A 17,580-nucleotide genomic window follows, 5' to 3' on the forward strand; every position below is an offset into this window, starting at 1 on the left:
TTATTCTGTAGCCTACAGTGCCTCTGCCAATACTAACATGATATTAACCCTCAATGGCATGATATCACAAGGAACTATATATTAAAGCAAGTGGTACGACAACAAAGAAGGGAAAAGAGGACTAACTTATTTTGTTCATTACGTTTCATTACCCTGCATTATTTTGTTAACATAGCCTTTTATTTTTACATGGACTCTAAATGTGACATTTGTGGATGCTGTATTTATGCAAATCTGGTGTGTTTAATTTATGATGTGATCATAATATAGATTAATTCTCTAATTTACAGTTGATGAGAATGTGGGGAGTGTAAGTTATTCTAACACCATGCAACAGGAGAGCTGCAGCAACTAAATAGTTAACTTCCTGGGGAGTTTCCTTTGGTAAAAAGTTTCCTTATGTATAGCACCTGTAGGGTAGTCAGTTTGCAGTCTGCTTCTCCAAAAATACAGATGCGGTAGTCCCGGTTTTAGCGACAGCTAATAGTTCCAGTCTCCAGCAACCTCACCAAACAACTGGAGTCATGTGTGCTCTGCAATATCATCCACTTTACAAATTGTATCAAATTGCGCTGCACTCTCGTGGTATCTGCGATGACTGTGAAGTTTATTCTAATGCCTGCTAATCTTTGGACTGGAATTGCTTTGGAAACAGATTTTGGAAACTGAACGTCGCGGGCAGGCTACAGTATCGCACTTCTCCCTGGGCAAAAAAAAGTTGTACATTTCAGCATTTGCGAAATATTTCACTCAATATGTAACTCATTTGTTTCATTTTATGGAACCTCAAGCTGGAAATGGAAATTATTTAAAGCGCAGCAGCAATTTTCTAAAGCCCAAGCCAATTTTCCATAAAAGCAACAGGTGCGCATCCGAACCAATAAGACTAGCGCATAACGGGCATTAGTTTCAACGTTTTCTTATTTGTGGACATTACAGGATTTTTATGACGTACATTGTTTTTCTCAAAGGACTCCGTTTTTGAATGAGGTTATGTGGATTTTACTCTGCGTTTGTCCGCTACAAAATGTCTCCAAAACAACATTGGTGTCGTCCAAACAACTGTTGTGCGTGGTGATCGAAAACGTCCCGTGAACAGTGCATTGCAATCGCTTTCTGCCACTAATCCAAATGATCCTTCCATTATTCATCCTACTTGTGTCGCTTCTCCAAAAACATGGCTCAGAAGCTGAATCAAGTCACATCAGCAAATTCCAACAACCAAGTTTAAAGGAACAAAACGGTAAGTTGCGTGTTTTGGACTGTGTGTGTGTAGAGTTGTAACTTTTAACATGGTTTGAGTTGGAAATAAAGGTGTTAAGAATCTCACAAATCCATTGCTGCTCATAAACTAATGGGCTTCTATAAGAGGAGCAGGTTTAAGCTACATCTTGCTTGAGTTTAAACGGCAATAAATACATATCTTATTCAGCTCAAGCAGCATTATCCGGGATAGGAAGTGGAAATGACCTTTTCAAGTGTGCCCATGTGTGTTTTTAAGGGGGGACCTGAGAGCGGTTTTCTCTATGATCATAAAAGGCTCCATTCATTCAGTAGTAGTCACTCCAGATGTCATTTTACTTACACTTTGAACCCCACTGATTTAGACGGTCAAATAAAACATTTCCCGTTTTAAAGTAAAAAAAAAAAAAAAAGGTGAAACACATGAATTATTTATTCTTTCCAGCATGTGCAACTTGGAATCAAGCTGTTTGTTGTTGTGATGAGGTGTATGTGCGTGCATGCTTAAGTGCATAAATAGCCTATGCGCTTGCGCCTAGGTAGTGCTGCAGTTAATTTAACATTATTTGATGAAGCATACACAACGTGACCTAGCAATGTACTCTGTCCATCATTAATGTATTATATGTGAACAGTTTGCAGGTTTTTGCTTTACACTGATACTGAATCACTTTCTCTAAAACGTTGTTTATTCTACACTTACCAGCATCCTTACCAAGTCATTACAAACCCAACATCGTTTTCTAATGCAGAGCCCCCTCATATGGCACTCTATTTTCTACTTTAAGCTTTAGTAGTCATTGTCCTCTTCTACCGTCATCCCAAACAGCTCATTTGCATATTTCCATTCCTCCTCTATCTGCATTTAACCAGAGATCTTTATATAATGAGATGCTCATGTCTCCGCCCTAGAAATAGGCAGGCGACAAGCATAGGTCTGCATATTAAGCCCATAGAAACCCATTGGGCCTATTTTGGTGAGAGTGAAACCTCTCGCTTCACCACTTCATCTCTAATTTAAGTACTTGTTAGCATATGGAGGTCAAGGGCAGGAAGTGTTGTCCTTCCGTTGGGCCCTGATCAAAGCCTCGCCCCAGGATCCCCATCTAATCAATCTGGCCATGGAGAAAAACAAGTGGGCTGTTGAACCATAAATTCTGCTCTTAAAACAGTGGCCACACATGGAATGATATTAAAGGCCCTGGCTAGCGGTAATCGCTGACTCTGATGTGTGAGTCGTTTCACCAGAGCTCTGGTGTGGTTGATTGCTGATGCTCTGCCACAATTTGATATTGGTCTGCTGGAAAAGCTAGACCTGTCTGGCATGTTTAGTGGTGGCTGCTGGGAGAGTTACAATCTGGGGTAATTTAAGTCTTTATTTATCTGTTATTTTACCAGGTAAGTTGACTGAGAACACATTCTCATTTGCAGCAACAACATGGGGAATAGTTACAGGGGAGAGGGATTAATTAGCCAATTGTAAACTGGGGATTATTGGGTAACCATGATGGTTTGAGGGCCAGATTGCCATGGGATCTTTAATGACCTCAGAGAGTCAGGACACCCATTTAACATCCCATCCGAAAGACTGTACCCTACACAGGGCAGTGTCCCCAATCACTGCCTCTGGGAATTGGGATATTTTTTTTAGACCAGAGGAAAGTGTGCCTCCTACTGGCCCTCCAACACCACTTCCAGCAGCATGTGGTCTCCCATCCAGGAACTGACCAGGACCAACCCTGCTTAGTTTCAGAAGCAAGCCAGCGGTGGCATGCAGGGTGGTATGCTGCTGATGACACTCTAGACGTCTATCAGTCACTGCATGGTTGCTAGTGCGGTTCCTCTACTCTTAGTCTCAGTTTGGTAGCTCAGTCTTAGCATGGTTGATAGAGCAGTCCTTCTACTACGATAACTTTCTCCAAGGAAACTGCTGTTGACTTTTGTTATGCAACCTGAAACATAGGATATCATCTTTTGGTCAGCCAGACTCCAGCCACCCAAGTCATAGACTGTTCTCTCTGCTACTGCATGGCAAGTGGTACCGGAGCACCAAGTCTGGGACCAAAAGGCTCCTGAACAGCTTCTACACCAATCCATAAGACTGCTGGACAAGTAAACAAATGGCTACCCGGACTGTTTGCATTGACCTCCTTTTTTTCTTTTTTTCTTGCGCCGACTCTATGCAAACTCACTGTACTCAACCCACACACTCAAACTTACTACACTGACACTCCAACACACACACACACACATGCATATTGACGCACCACACACACTCTTTCACACTCTTCACAGACGCTACTCTGTTTATTATCTATCCTGATTGCCTAGTCATTTCTACCGCTACCTGCATGTACGTATTCACTTGGGGTTCACAGGCCAATAGGGAAATGTGCAGTTTTTCACGTGTACACGTGAAATGTCTGGGGAATGGGGATAGAGAAGTGCAGTGTGCATTCAACAGGTCCCAATAAGAACAAGTCAACAGGCAATCTGTAAAAAAAAACATGGGGTGGTATAGTTGTTCGCGACAGACCGAGAACTTGGGACTTGAAATGTGTACATGGAAGTGTGACTTTAGTTTCATAGATTGATGTCAATGGATATTTGCATCAAAATTCATGTTACTGGTGCAAATCTCAAGTCACCCTCTAATCCAGCCCATATGTATCTGGAGATTTGACCAAACCTCTCCATGTCATTTTTTTTTACTTACTCTACTGTAGTTTCATACAAAGCCCAGCATAATTTCCTCACATCAAAGCCATAGTCTTTTGTGTGGCGTGGGATTTGGTTGAAGTCGGCGTATTGCATGTTTTGCTCTGTTTAGGAAGTAACGCCTCTCCCTATCAGGCAATTATTACCCAACATTTGCTGGCTTGACTTACTAGGGTGGTTTATATAGCTGTTAGCCCATGCTGTTGGCATCTCCCAGCTTGGCAGCTTGGATTCACATTGCCAGTCTGTTATTGTGTTAAATGGTTTCCATCGTAGTTTATATTTTAATAGGAAATTACGGTATAGCTGTAAAACTGGTGACGTGGCACCAAAAGGATTTGAAATATACAGTTATCCTTTAATAATATAAGTTTCTCTGGGAAAAGTCATTTTCAGTTAGAGTAAGTTGTAAATTGACAAATCTTAACAAAGAACTAATGTACAGTTACTCGCACTATAGTAGTTGGCCTACACTGACAACTACGGTCTAGTTGAGGGGGAAAAAAAGCTAATTGGATGATGCTTTACTTAAAGTAACTTGCAATGAAACTGCAATACAAATATACCTGAAAATATACTGACCACACAAGCGCTTTCCTAAACAGTCTGTCTCGTTGCCACAAGCAGTCCATGTAGACTTATTTCCCCCACACCACTTCAGTCTCAAGTGAGGACTAAACGGTGAATAACAGTGTCTATATTTTTGCTGTCAGTACAACTTGAACATCGGAGCACTGAATTTGGCAAGCGAGCATGCCACCGCCTGCCTGCTGTTTGTCATTTTGGGCAGCGAGTGTACATTCTCCTCAGGCAAGAGGGAGTTTCTCAAGGGAACTGGGTCACAGTTTTTTTTTTTTTAAAGCTCTGCGTTGGCTGAGAAAGCCTCCAGGCAGGCAGTAGCTTCTCTCTCATTTGCAGTATCAACATTGCCCCCGATACTTTGGAAGGACCTATTGTTTTCAGCAGAATCAATGTCCTCTTGAGGTCAGTAATGCAGCTCAAAACATCTTGACATTGTCATCGATATGTCCCTGTGAGGAGTGTCACCCATCCAGCCAAAGGTGTGTGTGTAATGTGCGTGCCTTTTCTTTTAGTATCACAATAAATGCCCTCTGTGTCCTTTTTAAATAGTAAGTGTGGAATAATCTTGCTATACTATGTGGATAGGGAACACCTGCGGATTCTCAACTTTTACTTCATCTACCAGTCAAGGCCTAAACTATAGCCAGCATGCTGATTGTCAATGCTAATTATGGATTCATGTAAATCATGAATAGCAGAGACATGTACGTAATACAATTTGTTTTCAGCTTGAACCATTTCAATGTAACAATTTGGCTGTTTCCACCTGTGAACCAGTGACGAAATAACTGTCTGGAGACACAGAGCCAACCAATCCCAAGAACATTCTTTCCTTATCTGCTGCAAATCCTTATCTGCTTCAAAATGAAATGCCTCATTGGAAAAATCAATTCATGAGCGATTCTTAGATAACATTCATTAAAATCTACTGCTATCAGCTGCCTACAATTGCTTCAGTACATGGAATATAGTGAGCACTTCTTCAGCTATTTCATCGATGGATTAGGCCTACAGCTGAAAATATATTCAGCATGGAAATGAGCACCGAGTCCAAGCACAGAGTTTCCCAGAGGAGGCAAAAATATAAAGAGCTCATAAATTTGGTCATATAAACGTGCCACTGTAAATAGCCCAATGCTAACATTGACATTGAATGGGAGCGAAGATACAGTCTGGACATGAGTATGTCTGTTTCAAATTAGGATTACCTGTCAGTGCAAATACTTGTTTTTTAGTCCTCTGCAGAATCTTTTCCTCAAGTTTCTGTTGTTTCTCAGCTGCACTTCGGCCAGTGGTTTATGTGCTCATTGCCACGCACACATGACATAATCCATTGGCATTTTCAAAAACATTGAGGTGAAATAGGCTACATGTAGCTACTGTGTTACATAAATAAAATAGACATTACATAGGTCTAGGCATACATTTCCTTGGAAAATGTCTTGAGGAGAAAGCATTTCTGAAATGACTAAACGATAGAATGTAAATATAGCAGTTGGCATAATCAGTGCATTACTATTGGGTAATTAGCGTGTTATCATTCTTGCGGTGGCTTCGTCTCGAGTGCAGCTCATGTTGGCACTTCCAAACTGAATACATTTGCATTACCTGTAGCTGTGTTTGAGGATTTGTACATTGCTGGAACAGCCCTGCACTTAAATGGATTTAAGCTGTCTGTGGGGATATTGGCTGTTTTGAAAGTAAACTGAATTCCATTAGACTTACAATTTTGACCTTGGTTACCGTCTCTGGAGGGTATGTCTACATAGTTTTTGCAGATGTCATCGCCCCCTTTCAGAGAACTATTTGAAAGTGTCTTGTTCTGTCAATACACCGGGCTTGGGCGTTGCCTTGCAGTTGATTGACAAGGCGCTTGACCCTGAACAAGTACCAAAAAGTAGTGCAGCAGTGGTTTCTAATATAGAGATGGATTGGGAGAGGCAGATGCAACATTTTGCTGTTGATTCTGTGCTTACATTTTGCAGAGAAGGGAACAAAGTAGTATTGCTTTGGTACAAGAAGTGCAGAGCTGGTTATTGAAGGATTGGTCACTATGCTAAATGTTCACAGAATATTAATTACTCAAGAGATGTAAAAAGATTTGGCATGGGTCCCCAGATCCTCAAAAAGATCTACAGCTGCACCATCGAAGGCATCCTGACCCGGTTGCGTCATCCAGGTTTGGCAACTGCTTTGCATCCGACCGTAAGGCACTACGAGGGTAGTGCAAACGGCCCAGTACATCAATGGAGCCAAGCTTCCTGTCATCCAGGACCTACATACTGTTGAAGTCAGAAGTTTACATACACGTTAGCCAAATGCATTTAAACTCAGTTTTTCACAATTCCTGACAATTAAACCTTAGGTCAGGTAGGATCATCATTTTATTTTAAGAATGTGAAATGTCAGAATAATAGTAGAGTATTTATTTCAGCTTTTATTTCTTTCACATTCCCAGTGGTTCAGAAGTTTACATACTAATTTAGTGTATTTGTTAGCATTGCCATTAAATTGTTTAACTTGGGTCAAATGTTCCGGTAGTCTTCCACAAGCTTCCCACAATAAGTTGGGTGAAATTTGACCCGTTCCTCCTGACAGAGCTGGTGTAACTGAGCCAGGTTTGTAGGCCTTGCTCACACACTTTTTCAGTTCTGCCCACAATATTTCTGTAACGGCGTTCGTCAGTTGAAGGAGAAGCGGACCAAAATGCAGCGTGGTGGTTACTCATGTTATTTAATGAAGAATCGACGATACATGAAATAACTATAATATACAAAAACAACAAACGAAACGTGAAAACCTATTACAGCCTATCTGGTGAACAACTACACAGAGACAGGAACAATCACCCACGAAAACACTCATAGAATATGGCTGCCTAAATATGGTTCCCAATCAGAGACAACGAGAATCACCTGACTCTGATTGAGAACCGCCTCAGGCAGCCATAGACTACGTCGACGCCCCACAAAACCCCAAGACAAAAAACACACCACAATAACCCATGTCACACCCTGGCCTGACCAAATGTATAAAGAAAACACAAAATACTAAGACCAAGGCGTGACAATTTCTATGGGATTGAGGTCAGGGCTTTGTGATGGCCATTTCAATACCTTAAATGTGTTGTCCTCAAGCCATTTTGCCACAACTTTGGAAGTATGCTTGGGGTCATTGTCCATTTAGAAGACCCATTTGCGACCAAGCATTAACTTCCTGACTGTCTTGAGATTTTGCTTCAATATATCCACATAATTTTCCGTTCTCATGATGCCATCTATTTTGTGAAGTGCACCAGTCCCTCCTGCAGCAAACACTCCCACAGCATGATGCTGCCACCCGGTGCTTCACGGTTAGGATGGTGTTCTTCGGCTTGCAAGCATCCCCGTTTTTCCTCCAAACATAACGATGGTCATTATGGCCAAACAGTTCTATTTTTTATTTCATCAAGCCAGAGGACATTTCTCCAAAAACTTAGATCATTGTCTCCATGTGCAGTTGCAAACTGTAGTCTGTCTTTTTTATGGCGGATTTGGAGCAGTGGCTTCTGCCTTGCTGAGCGGCCTTTCAGGTTATGTCGATGTGGGACTCATTTTACTGTGGATATAGATACTGGTGGAAATGGGTACACAAGTATTTTCATAGGGTCCTTTGCTGTTGTTCTGGGATTGATTTGCACTTTTCGCACCAAAGTAAGTTCATCTCTAGGACACAGAACGCGTCTCCTTCCTGAGCGGTATGACGGCTGCGTGTTCGATGGTGTTTATACTTGCGTACTATTGTTTGTACAGATAAATGTGGTACCTTCAGGCGATTGGAAATTGCTCCCAAAGATGAACCAGACTTGTGGAGGTCTGCATTTTTTTCTGAGGACTTGGCTGATTTCTCTTGATTTTCCCATGATGTCAAGCAAAGAGGCAGTGAGTTGGAAGGTAGGCCTTTTTAAATGCATCCACAGGCACACCTCCAATTGACTCAAATGATGTCTGAAGCTTCTAAAGCCATGACATCATTTTATTGAATTTTCCAAGCTGTTTAAAGGCACAGTCAACTTAGTGTATGTGAACTTCTGACCCACTGGAATTGTGATGCAGTGAAATAATCTCTGTAAACAATTGTTGTAAAAATTGCTTGGCGTGTACAAAGTACATGTCCTAACCGACTTTCCGAAACTATAGTTTGTTAACAAGAAATTTGTGTAGTGGTTGAAAAAACAGTTTTAATGACTCCAACCTAAAGTGTATGTAAACTTCTGACTTCAACTGTATATACTAGGTGGTGTCTGTAGAAGGCCCAACAAATTGTGAAGGACTCTACTCACCCGTCAGAGCAGTCTATCTGCTACCACATGGCAAGCTCTACAAGAGTGCCAAGTTTAAAAGGCTCCTTAACAGCTTCTACTCTGAGTAGCTCAGCGAGGAGTGACGCAGCGGTCTATGGCACTGCATCTCAGTGCTAGAGGCGTCACTACAGACTTGGGTTTAATCCTGGGCTGTATCACAACCGGCTGTGAACGGGAATCCCAAATGGCGGCTCACAATTGGCCCAGCGTCGTCCGGGCGATGGGAGGGTTTGGTCGGTGTAAGCCGTCATTGTAAATAAGAATTTGTTCTTAACTGACTTGCCTAGTTAAATAAAGGTTTTTACACTGCTGATTTTTGCTGTTACCTGTTGTATATGGAGCATGTGACAAATCAAATTTAATTTGATTTTATGTAAGCATATGTTGTCTTTCAATCATTGACCAGTTATCAAACCCAGACTATTATATTCAGAAATTGCCATTCTGATTAATTATGTTTTACAACTTCCATTGTGACCATGGATTTCCTGAATAAATCTGAGTGTTTTACAGGCATGACTCCAATGTATGCATCCAGCAGCCCCCACACACCAAATAATACCAATTTATCCTCACTTTTGACATGGTCCAGGGTGGCAGGACTACCAACCCAGCAGTCTGGGAACAATGTGTCTGTTGCTCCATTAGAACAGTGGTTCTCAAACATATTTCGGCCAGGGACTCTTTTTGTGATAGCAAATTCATCAGGGACCCCCCTCATGAATAACAATGGCGTACAAGGAGTTCTACTCAACCATGGCAGTGCAGTCCCAACAAACCAAGTCTCGGGCCCCGGGAAGGAAAATGTTTTAAGGCCCATCACTTGACATTGGAGAGAAAATGTTGCAGTTGTCAAGCAAATAAAAATAAAAATTGTCACATGGACGAGTATTTTAATCAGCTTTCAAGCCAATATCCTGTAATTCTACACATTTTGACATGAGGCTGAAAAAGAAGTTAGCCGTTTTAGAGGTTAAATTACAGTGCATGTTTTTAACTGTTGGGGGGGATACAAGAGAAATTGAGTCAAAAAATGTACAATTGATGGAATACTGTGGATACCAATATCCCTGTGAGCCTCCCGGGCCCATGTTGCCCAGGGTTAAGAACATACATTGTAGATTGTAATACAATAATATGATTGTCAATTTATTCCATGGATACCTTGGCCAAAACGTTTGTTTAATCTGTCAGTAATATCTATATTTACTGTGATATATACATTTTAAAAAGAGAACCCTGCACTAGAATGTTCTCCTCTTCCGCTGTAACAATCTGAAGGTAAAAGTCATAGTCATAGTCAACTGACAATTTCTGATCTAATTCCGAGAGGTTGTGATGTGTAATCTGCTGCACATTGATTACGATATCAGAGCAAGATCAACTTCTCACTGGAGTTTATATGCTAGTTTGAGCAGTCTGTTGGAACATGGAAAAAGATTACTAGTACTGTATTTCACTGCCTCGTGAGGTCCCGTATGGAGCTTGTATACTGTTCGAGTTTTACAGGAGTCCCAACATCAGCTGTTCTCACATGCCGGGCTTCATATACTGTAGGTCAGTCAGGGAATGGGTGAGGAGGGAAGCTAGATACAGTTTAAAATGTGTGTAGAGTTTTTCATTTTTTAAGGGGAACTGGCCTCGTTTTAAATATTTAGCTGTGCGACCATTCGTTTTTATTTTGGGAGCCTTGACACTAACTAATGTCCCAGACAATGATTGTTATTATGAGTGCCCTAGAGAGAAAAAAATGAGTGCAGATGAGTTAGTGTCAGGTTTGCACCATTACCACAGATAAAACGGCTTGCTTCCAGACCAACTAGATCAAAAGATCTGACCCATATTACCGGCACAACATTTGTATCTTCCTATTGTGGCTCACGTCCTTAACCATTTTGTTAACACTTTGTTCAGTCATGTTACCTCATTGGCTAACTTTAGCAGTATATACAACTCCGAAGAGGAAGGGAAGGACCATCCTCCTCCGTGAATTTCATAAACATTTAAATAGTGAAACATGAACCCTTTGACATGCACCAACACACGGGTGTGATCGTTCTACAGTGGTTCCTGCAGCGTACGCTCAAAACGGTGTGATTTTAGAACTTTCTGTTTCAAATTGACACAACAGTCAGCGTTTGTATTGAATGTGTCACTGTCACTTTCATTAATCCCCATTATTCTCTCGACCTGTGTACCTACGTTGTAAACTTTAATTCATAGGCTAGGTCGTAGCAACCTCATGATGGGTATAGTGGAAAATTTTGTCATGTAGTGGCCTAAACCTATCAACGTTACATTGAGCTGGGTGAATTGAATATGCATGACAGTCATCCAATATGCTGTAATAGAAATAAGGCCATGCATCTCAATCGCAAAGTAGTGCTTTTACACAATGTAGAAACTTAATATTCCACACATGACTTTGTCATTTTAATGACAGGTATTCGTATCAACAATTTAGCTTTTATAATAAATCAATGTCTTTACAGTGTTACAGATTATACTGAACAAAAATATCAACGCAACAAAAATATCAACGCAACATGCAACAATTTCTGATTTTACTGAGCTACAGTTGATACACAGTAACAGTCAAAAGTTTGGACACCTACTCATTCAAGGGTTTTTCTTTACTTTTACTATTTTCTAAACTGTACAATTTTTTTGACTTTTTATTTAACTAGGCAAGTCTAAAGAACAAATTCTTATTTTCAATGAAGGCCCAGGAACAGTGGGTTATAACTGCCTTGTTCAGCTCGGATTCGATCTTGCAACCTATCTGTTTAAAATATATATGCCTGTTTCTGTCCTGCCCTTGACTTTGGTGCATGGCATGTGATGTTCATAGCCTCTTCATTGCAAAACTCCCTGATATTCTCAAAAAGATAAATTTGTCTGGCTGTGTCCAGGTGGTGCTTCTACATGCAGACCATCTATGGGAGGATGCCAGCGTTGCGCAGCACCCGAAACCTGGTTCTGACTGTGTCTGAACTGCTCCTTGGCGTCAACAACACCAGGCTCCAGAGCATCGAAGCTGTAAAACAGGAAATAAAAAATAAACATTTGAAGACATTACAACATTACAATTCACCTCCCAAGTTTAGATAAGAAGAATAACCCCATACAATGAAATAAAAATGATATTCACCTGAAGTGCTGGTACTGCTTGAACTGGCAGCGGCCTGAAATACGGAGTCAGGTGTTGCCAGCCATAGCTTTCCACCAGCACCGTACCATCCTCCAGTCCAACCAGCTGTGGGATGTTGACCCCTGTGCTGGTGTTGTGAAGGACACCACTGTGAATCTCAGACAAAGTGCCAGTCATGTTGGAGGTCAATTAAATAATCAAAATGTGTTTATTCTTTACATAACAGGCGTTATCATCAATTCCTTTGGAGACGCCACACTGCTGCTTTTGTCACATTGGCTGGCAGCAGCTTTCTACCAAACTGTTTGTCCTGGGTGGCGTCCTGGTAATACTATTGAGTTATCCTCGGCGTAGTTGTTTAATTTCTCCACTCGCTGCAAGTCCTCATGCTTCAGCTGTGACCCGTGCTTGCTTGGGCCAGCTGTCTTTTTGATTGGAGACATTAGACCATTCTTCAGTATTACTGGTGGAGGAGAGTCGGGCGTGTTCTACTGATGCTGAAAGGCAAATTCCAGTTACAAATATTTTTGCAATATTATACAATAGATGGCCGTAATCACCGTCAGACACACCTGGCTAACTTGATAGGTTGTCAGCTAGCTAGCTAACAGTAAGCTTTAACTTGGTCTTTTGTTTAGACATGTAGCTCGCTAGCTCGCTTAACAATGAACAGTAATCCCAATTCATGGAGTACGAGCAACACAAACTGATTGTCAAAGCTAGATAAAGTTAACCAAATAGGTTCAATGTTAGCTAGATAACTAGTTAACATTAGGCTATAACCAGCAATGTGAAATGGCATCCTGAGAACATGAGTACAGGCAGATCATAAACATAATGTTAGCTAGCAAGCCATCCATCTAATGTCAGCTAGCTACCAGTAAGCTTTAACTTGCAATGAAAACAACTTTCTGACTAAATTGGATGTATATTATCTGAAACTGTAGCTAGACTCTTACCCGTCCGTATACATGGACGAATGCTTCACGGCATACTGCAACCCCTTTCATTAAATAAGATTGTGTTTTTGTTTGTACAGCTTGCTTGGCCTGTTGTGTCAAGTCACTCTGGTTAACACTGACCATTCGCAATGCCACAATCATCTTAAGCTTTACTTCCCACCAACTGACCATTTTACTCGCACTAGTAGAGCTGGTTAGGCTGTTTTCATGTTATCTGGAGCGTTGGTGACTGTAACAGCGCTCCTGGCAACAATTTAATTACACTTTTTTTCCCCCCGACGTTTACCTACACAGCTCAACACCTATTGAATATGGCCATTCGTAAAGTCATCAGTTATTCTGCACTCTGGCACATTCAGATGAGAGTGCTCTGAAACAGCTGTCGCAGTGACATTCTATTGAAATGGATACTTGCATAGTAAAGTCTTTTTTTAAGTTTTACAAAACGATACATATACATAAAAATAGAAAAGGCCTTGTTATACAGGATTACCTACACATATTGACCAGCTGAAATAGACAGAAGCATGCTATATGGCAGACCAATCCAAACATCTCTCTGCTTGTCCAGCCCACTCATTATCTCAGTCAATCATGGCTAGCGGGAAGGTTGACTTTTTCTGTGGCTTAACCAGCTAGGCTCGTAATTTAACAGTTTTCTTCGTGTTTACAGATGGTATACACGTCTGGTATTTAGGCACATGAAAGTTCACATGTTCGAGCGGGCATTTCTGACAAAAAATGTAATTTGATCAACATCGTTGTAACATAAATGGCTCCTGTGAACTAGTGACCTGTGACATATGCCAAGTTTCCTGAAACGGGTCACATTTCTGCCAGAAAATGCATGGATGGAATCAGGCGCAGAGAGCAGGGGTCTGTCGTTTATCAAATTTATTACACCGGTGCAACCGAAAATGATCACGCCAACACACAGGGCGTATATAGGTTGCCAGTCCAAAACAACAGGACAAAACAGACCAGAGAATAAAGATAAGAAAACAAATCACACCATCAAACACAGAGTAACAAAAAACAAGCCCGCACAAAATACCCAGCGGGCCTAGTGCCCTTAAATACCCTACAACCAAACCCTAATACAAAACAGGTGTACCCAATTAACCACTAACCAACACAAACGGAAAAGGAATCGATGGCAGCTGATAGGCCGGCGACGACGACCGCCGAGCCCCGCCCGAACAGGAAGAGGCACCCTCTTCAGCGAGGTTCGTGACACAAACTGAATGGCCTGTCAAGATAATCGGGAATCTCCTTTTTTGATGAAGGCACATTATTACAATCGGTCCACTAAAGCAGAGCAAGGATGGGTCTGTCTTATTGGCAGGCATGGCTGTCTGACAATACAGAATGACATTGGCAGCAGAGGCAGATTTTTATTAAGGTAAACATCGTCTCAGGCTTTTCACTCCCAATGCCAAGAACACAAGGATTGTATCAATCATGAGGTGATTACATTTGGAAACAATAGCAATGGGCTATTATCCCTATGTCAATAGTCTGCTAGTGCAAGTGTAGCTACCCTGATAATGCAGTCAGGGCCAAAAAAAGAATGACAGACTGGGTAAAGATTGAGCAACAGCAGCGCCTGAAGGGAGGTCTAATTTATCAACCAATTGCCATCTGTATAAAAATTGGTAGAGTGACAGGTCAGCTGGTTATTTTTAAAGGTGGTAGGCCTTCTTTTTTTCCTCCCCAACGGCAAGGCAAACATCTGCTCAGCGGTTTCTCATTAGCGCTTATCGTTGACAGTATTGAAATCGCCCAGGAGCCCTGCTGGTTAATGAGATGCCATTGACAAGCCCAATCTATCATGTGTCACCTCTGTTTGTCAAACTCCATCTTTCATTCTACTCAGCTTGACAGCCAACGTTTGATCAAGTCGTCTCCCCTCCCACTTGTTGACAGGCATTATGCAGACATTTAGACCTAGGTCATTGAGTTGGCTTGTATCTGGAACAGATTGGAGATTTTGCTAGACCCAGTAACGAGTCCAATGCTATGTGCACCGTGATGGTAATCAATATAATGTGGCCCTGGGGTACCAACATAATCAAACTACGATGGATCTTTCTTTAAAAGTTTTGAGCTTATGCTGTGACCGTTTGCGGTAGATGGTGTCAGATTGTGGTAAATTGCGTTGGTAAATTGCGTTGTACTGCTTCACAGGAGAGCCAATTGAATGGAAACTTTTTTTAAATTTAACTCGTTTGTCAGAAATGCCTTCTCGAACATGTGAACTTTCATGTGACTTAACACATTTGTATGCCATCTGTAAATATGAATAAAAAATAAAAAACGAACCTAGTTGGTTAAGCCACAGAAAGACAGGAATCTTCCCGCTAACCATGATTGGCTGAGACAATGAGTGGATGGACATGCAGAGAAATGAGTTTGGATTTGTCTGCCATACAGCACACTTCTGTCTATTTTGAGCTGGCCAGTATGTATTGGCAATCCTGTCTAAACGCATCCTTTTTTGAAATACAGGATCAGTCAAAAGTTTGGACACACCTTCTCATTCCAGGGTTTTCCTTTATTTTTTACTAAATTCTGCAATGTAGAATCATAGTGAAGACACAAACTGTGAAATAACAAATGGAATCTTGTAGTAACGAAAAAAGTGTTAAACAAATCAAAATATATTTGAGATTCTTTGAAATAAAATCAAATTTTATTGGTTACATACACATGTTTAGCAAATGTCATTGCCGGTGTAGCGGAATTCTTGTGTTTCTAGCTCCGACAGTGCAGTAATATCTAACAATTTCACAACATAAACACAAATCTAAGTAAATTAATGGAATTAAGAATATATACATATTTGGATGAGCAATGTCAGAGCGGCATAGACTAAGATACAGTAGAAGAGAATACAGTATATAGGTATGAGATGAGTAATGCAAAATATGTAAACATTATTGAAGTGACTAGTGTTCCATTTATTAAAGTAGCCAGTGATGTCAAGTCTATGATGTATATAGGCAGCAGCTTCTAATGTGCTAGTGATGGCTATTTAACAGTCTGATGGCCTTGATAGTTTTGGCCTTCCTGTTACTTCGTGTGCTGTCGGTGTCCTGGAGGTTAGGTAGTATTCTGCCGGTGATACGTTGGGCAGATCGCACCACCCTCTCGAGAGCCCTCAGTTGCGGGCGGTGCAGTTGCCGTACCAGGCGGTGATACAGCCCGACAGGATGCTCTCAATTGTGCATCTGTAAATGATTTAGGTAGCCACCCTTTGCCTTGATGACAGCTTTGCACACTCTTGGCATTCTCTCAACCAGCTGCATGAGGTAGTCACCTGGAATGCATTTCAATTAACAGTTTTGCCTTGTTTTAAAAATGTAAACTTTTATTTAACTAGGCAAGTTAGTTAAGAACATATTCTTACTTACAATGACGGCCTATCCCGGACAACGCTGGGCCAATTGTGCACCACCCTATGGGACTCCAAATTTATGGCTGGATGTGATACAGCCTGTATTTGAACCAGGGACTGTAGTGACTGACGCATCTTGCACTGAGATGCAGTGCCTTAGACCACTGTGCCACTCGGGAGCAGCGGTCCTTTTGTTATAAGTGAATTTGTGGAATTTCTTTCTTTAATGCGTTTGAGCCAATCAGTTGTGTTGTGACAAGGTAGGGGTGGTATACAGAAGAGAGCTCAATTTGCTAAAAGACCAAATCCATATTTTGGCAAGAACAGCTCAAATAAGCAAAGATAAATTACAGTCCATCATTACTTTAAGACATGAAGGTCAGTCAATCTGGAAAATTTTAAAGGAAGTTTCTTCAAGTGCAGTCGCAAAAACCTTTAAGTACTATGATGCAACTGGCTCTCATGAGGACCACCACAGGAAAGGAAAACCCAGAGTTACCTCTGCTGCAGAGGATACGTTCATTAGAGTTATCTGCACCTCCGATTGCAGCCCAAATAAATGCCTCACTGAGTTCAAGTAACAGACACTCCTCAACATCAACTGTTCAGAGGAGACTGCCTGAATCAGGCCTTCATTGTCAAATTGATGCAAAGAAACAACTACTAAAGGACACCAATAAGAAGAGACTTGCTTGGACCAAGAAACACAAGCAATGGACATTAAACCGGTGGAAATCTGTCCAAATTTGACATTTTTGGTTCCAACTGCAGTGTCTTTGTGAGACGCAGAGTAGGTGAGTGGTGGTGTGGTACCCACATTGAAGCATGGAGGAGGAAGTGTGTTATTGAGGGGGGTGCTTTGCTGGTGACACTGTCAGTGGTTTTAATTAGAATTCAAAGCACACTTAACAAGTATTGCTACCACAGCATTCTGCAGTGATACACCATCCCATCTGGTTTGGGCTTAGAGGTACTATCATTTGTTTATCAACAGGACAATGACCCAACACACATCCAGGCTGTGTAAGGGCTATTTGACCAAGAAGAGTGGTTGAGTGCTGCAGCCAACAAGAAGTCAGCATATGTGGGAACTCTAAGACTGTTGGAAAAGCATTCCAGGTGAAGCTGGTTGAGAGAATGCCAGGCTGTCAAGGCAAAGGGTGGCTACTTTGAACATTTTCAAACA

General features: G+C 41.4%; 1 protein-coding gene across 2 annotated transcripts in view; it reads left to right on the forward strand.

Annotated features, from left to right (window-relative positions):
- The first annotated feature begins 420 nt into the window (after window positions 1–420).
- The window catches only part of LOC118363593 (platelet-derived growth factor C-like), an 85,635-nt gene continuing 68,475 nt past the window's right edge, over window positions 421–17,580 (forward strand). Inside the window, exon 1 of one of the 2 annotated variants that reach the window (XM_035744598.1) lies at window positions 421–1,243. In XM_035744598.1, coding sequence (XP_035600491.1) covers window positions 1,132–1,243 — 112 coding nt within the window. In that variant the 5' untranslated portion in view covers window positions 421–1,131. Of the gene's footprint in view, window positions 1,244–4,892; window positions 5,022–17,580 lie in introns of those variants that run through there. The other variant, XM_035744599.2, reaches the window with a different exon arrangement.

The sequence above is a fragment of the Oncorhynchus keta genome, chromosome 30, assembly GCF_023373465.1.
Source record: "Oncorhynchus keta strain PuntledgeMale-10-30-2019 chromosome 30, Oket_V2, whole genome shotgun sequence".
Lineage (NCBI taxonomy): Eukaryota > Metazoa > Chordata > Actinopteri > Salmoniformes > Salmonidae > Oncorhynchus > Oncorhynchus keta.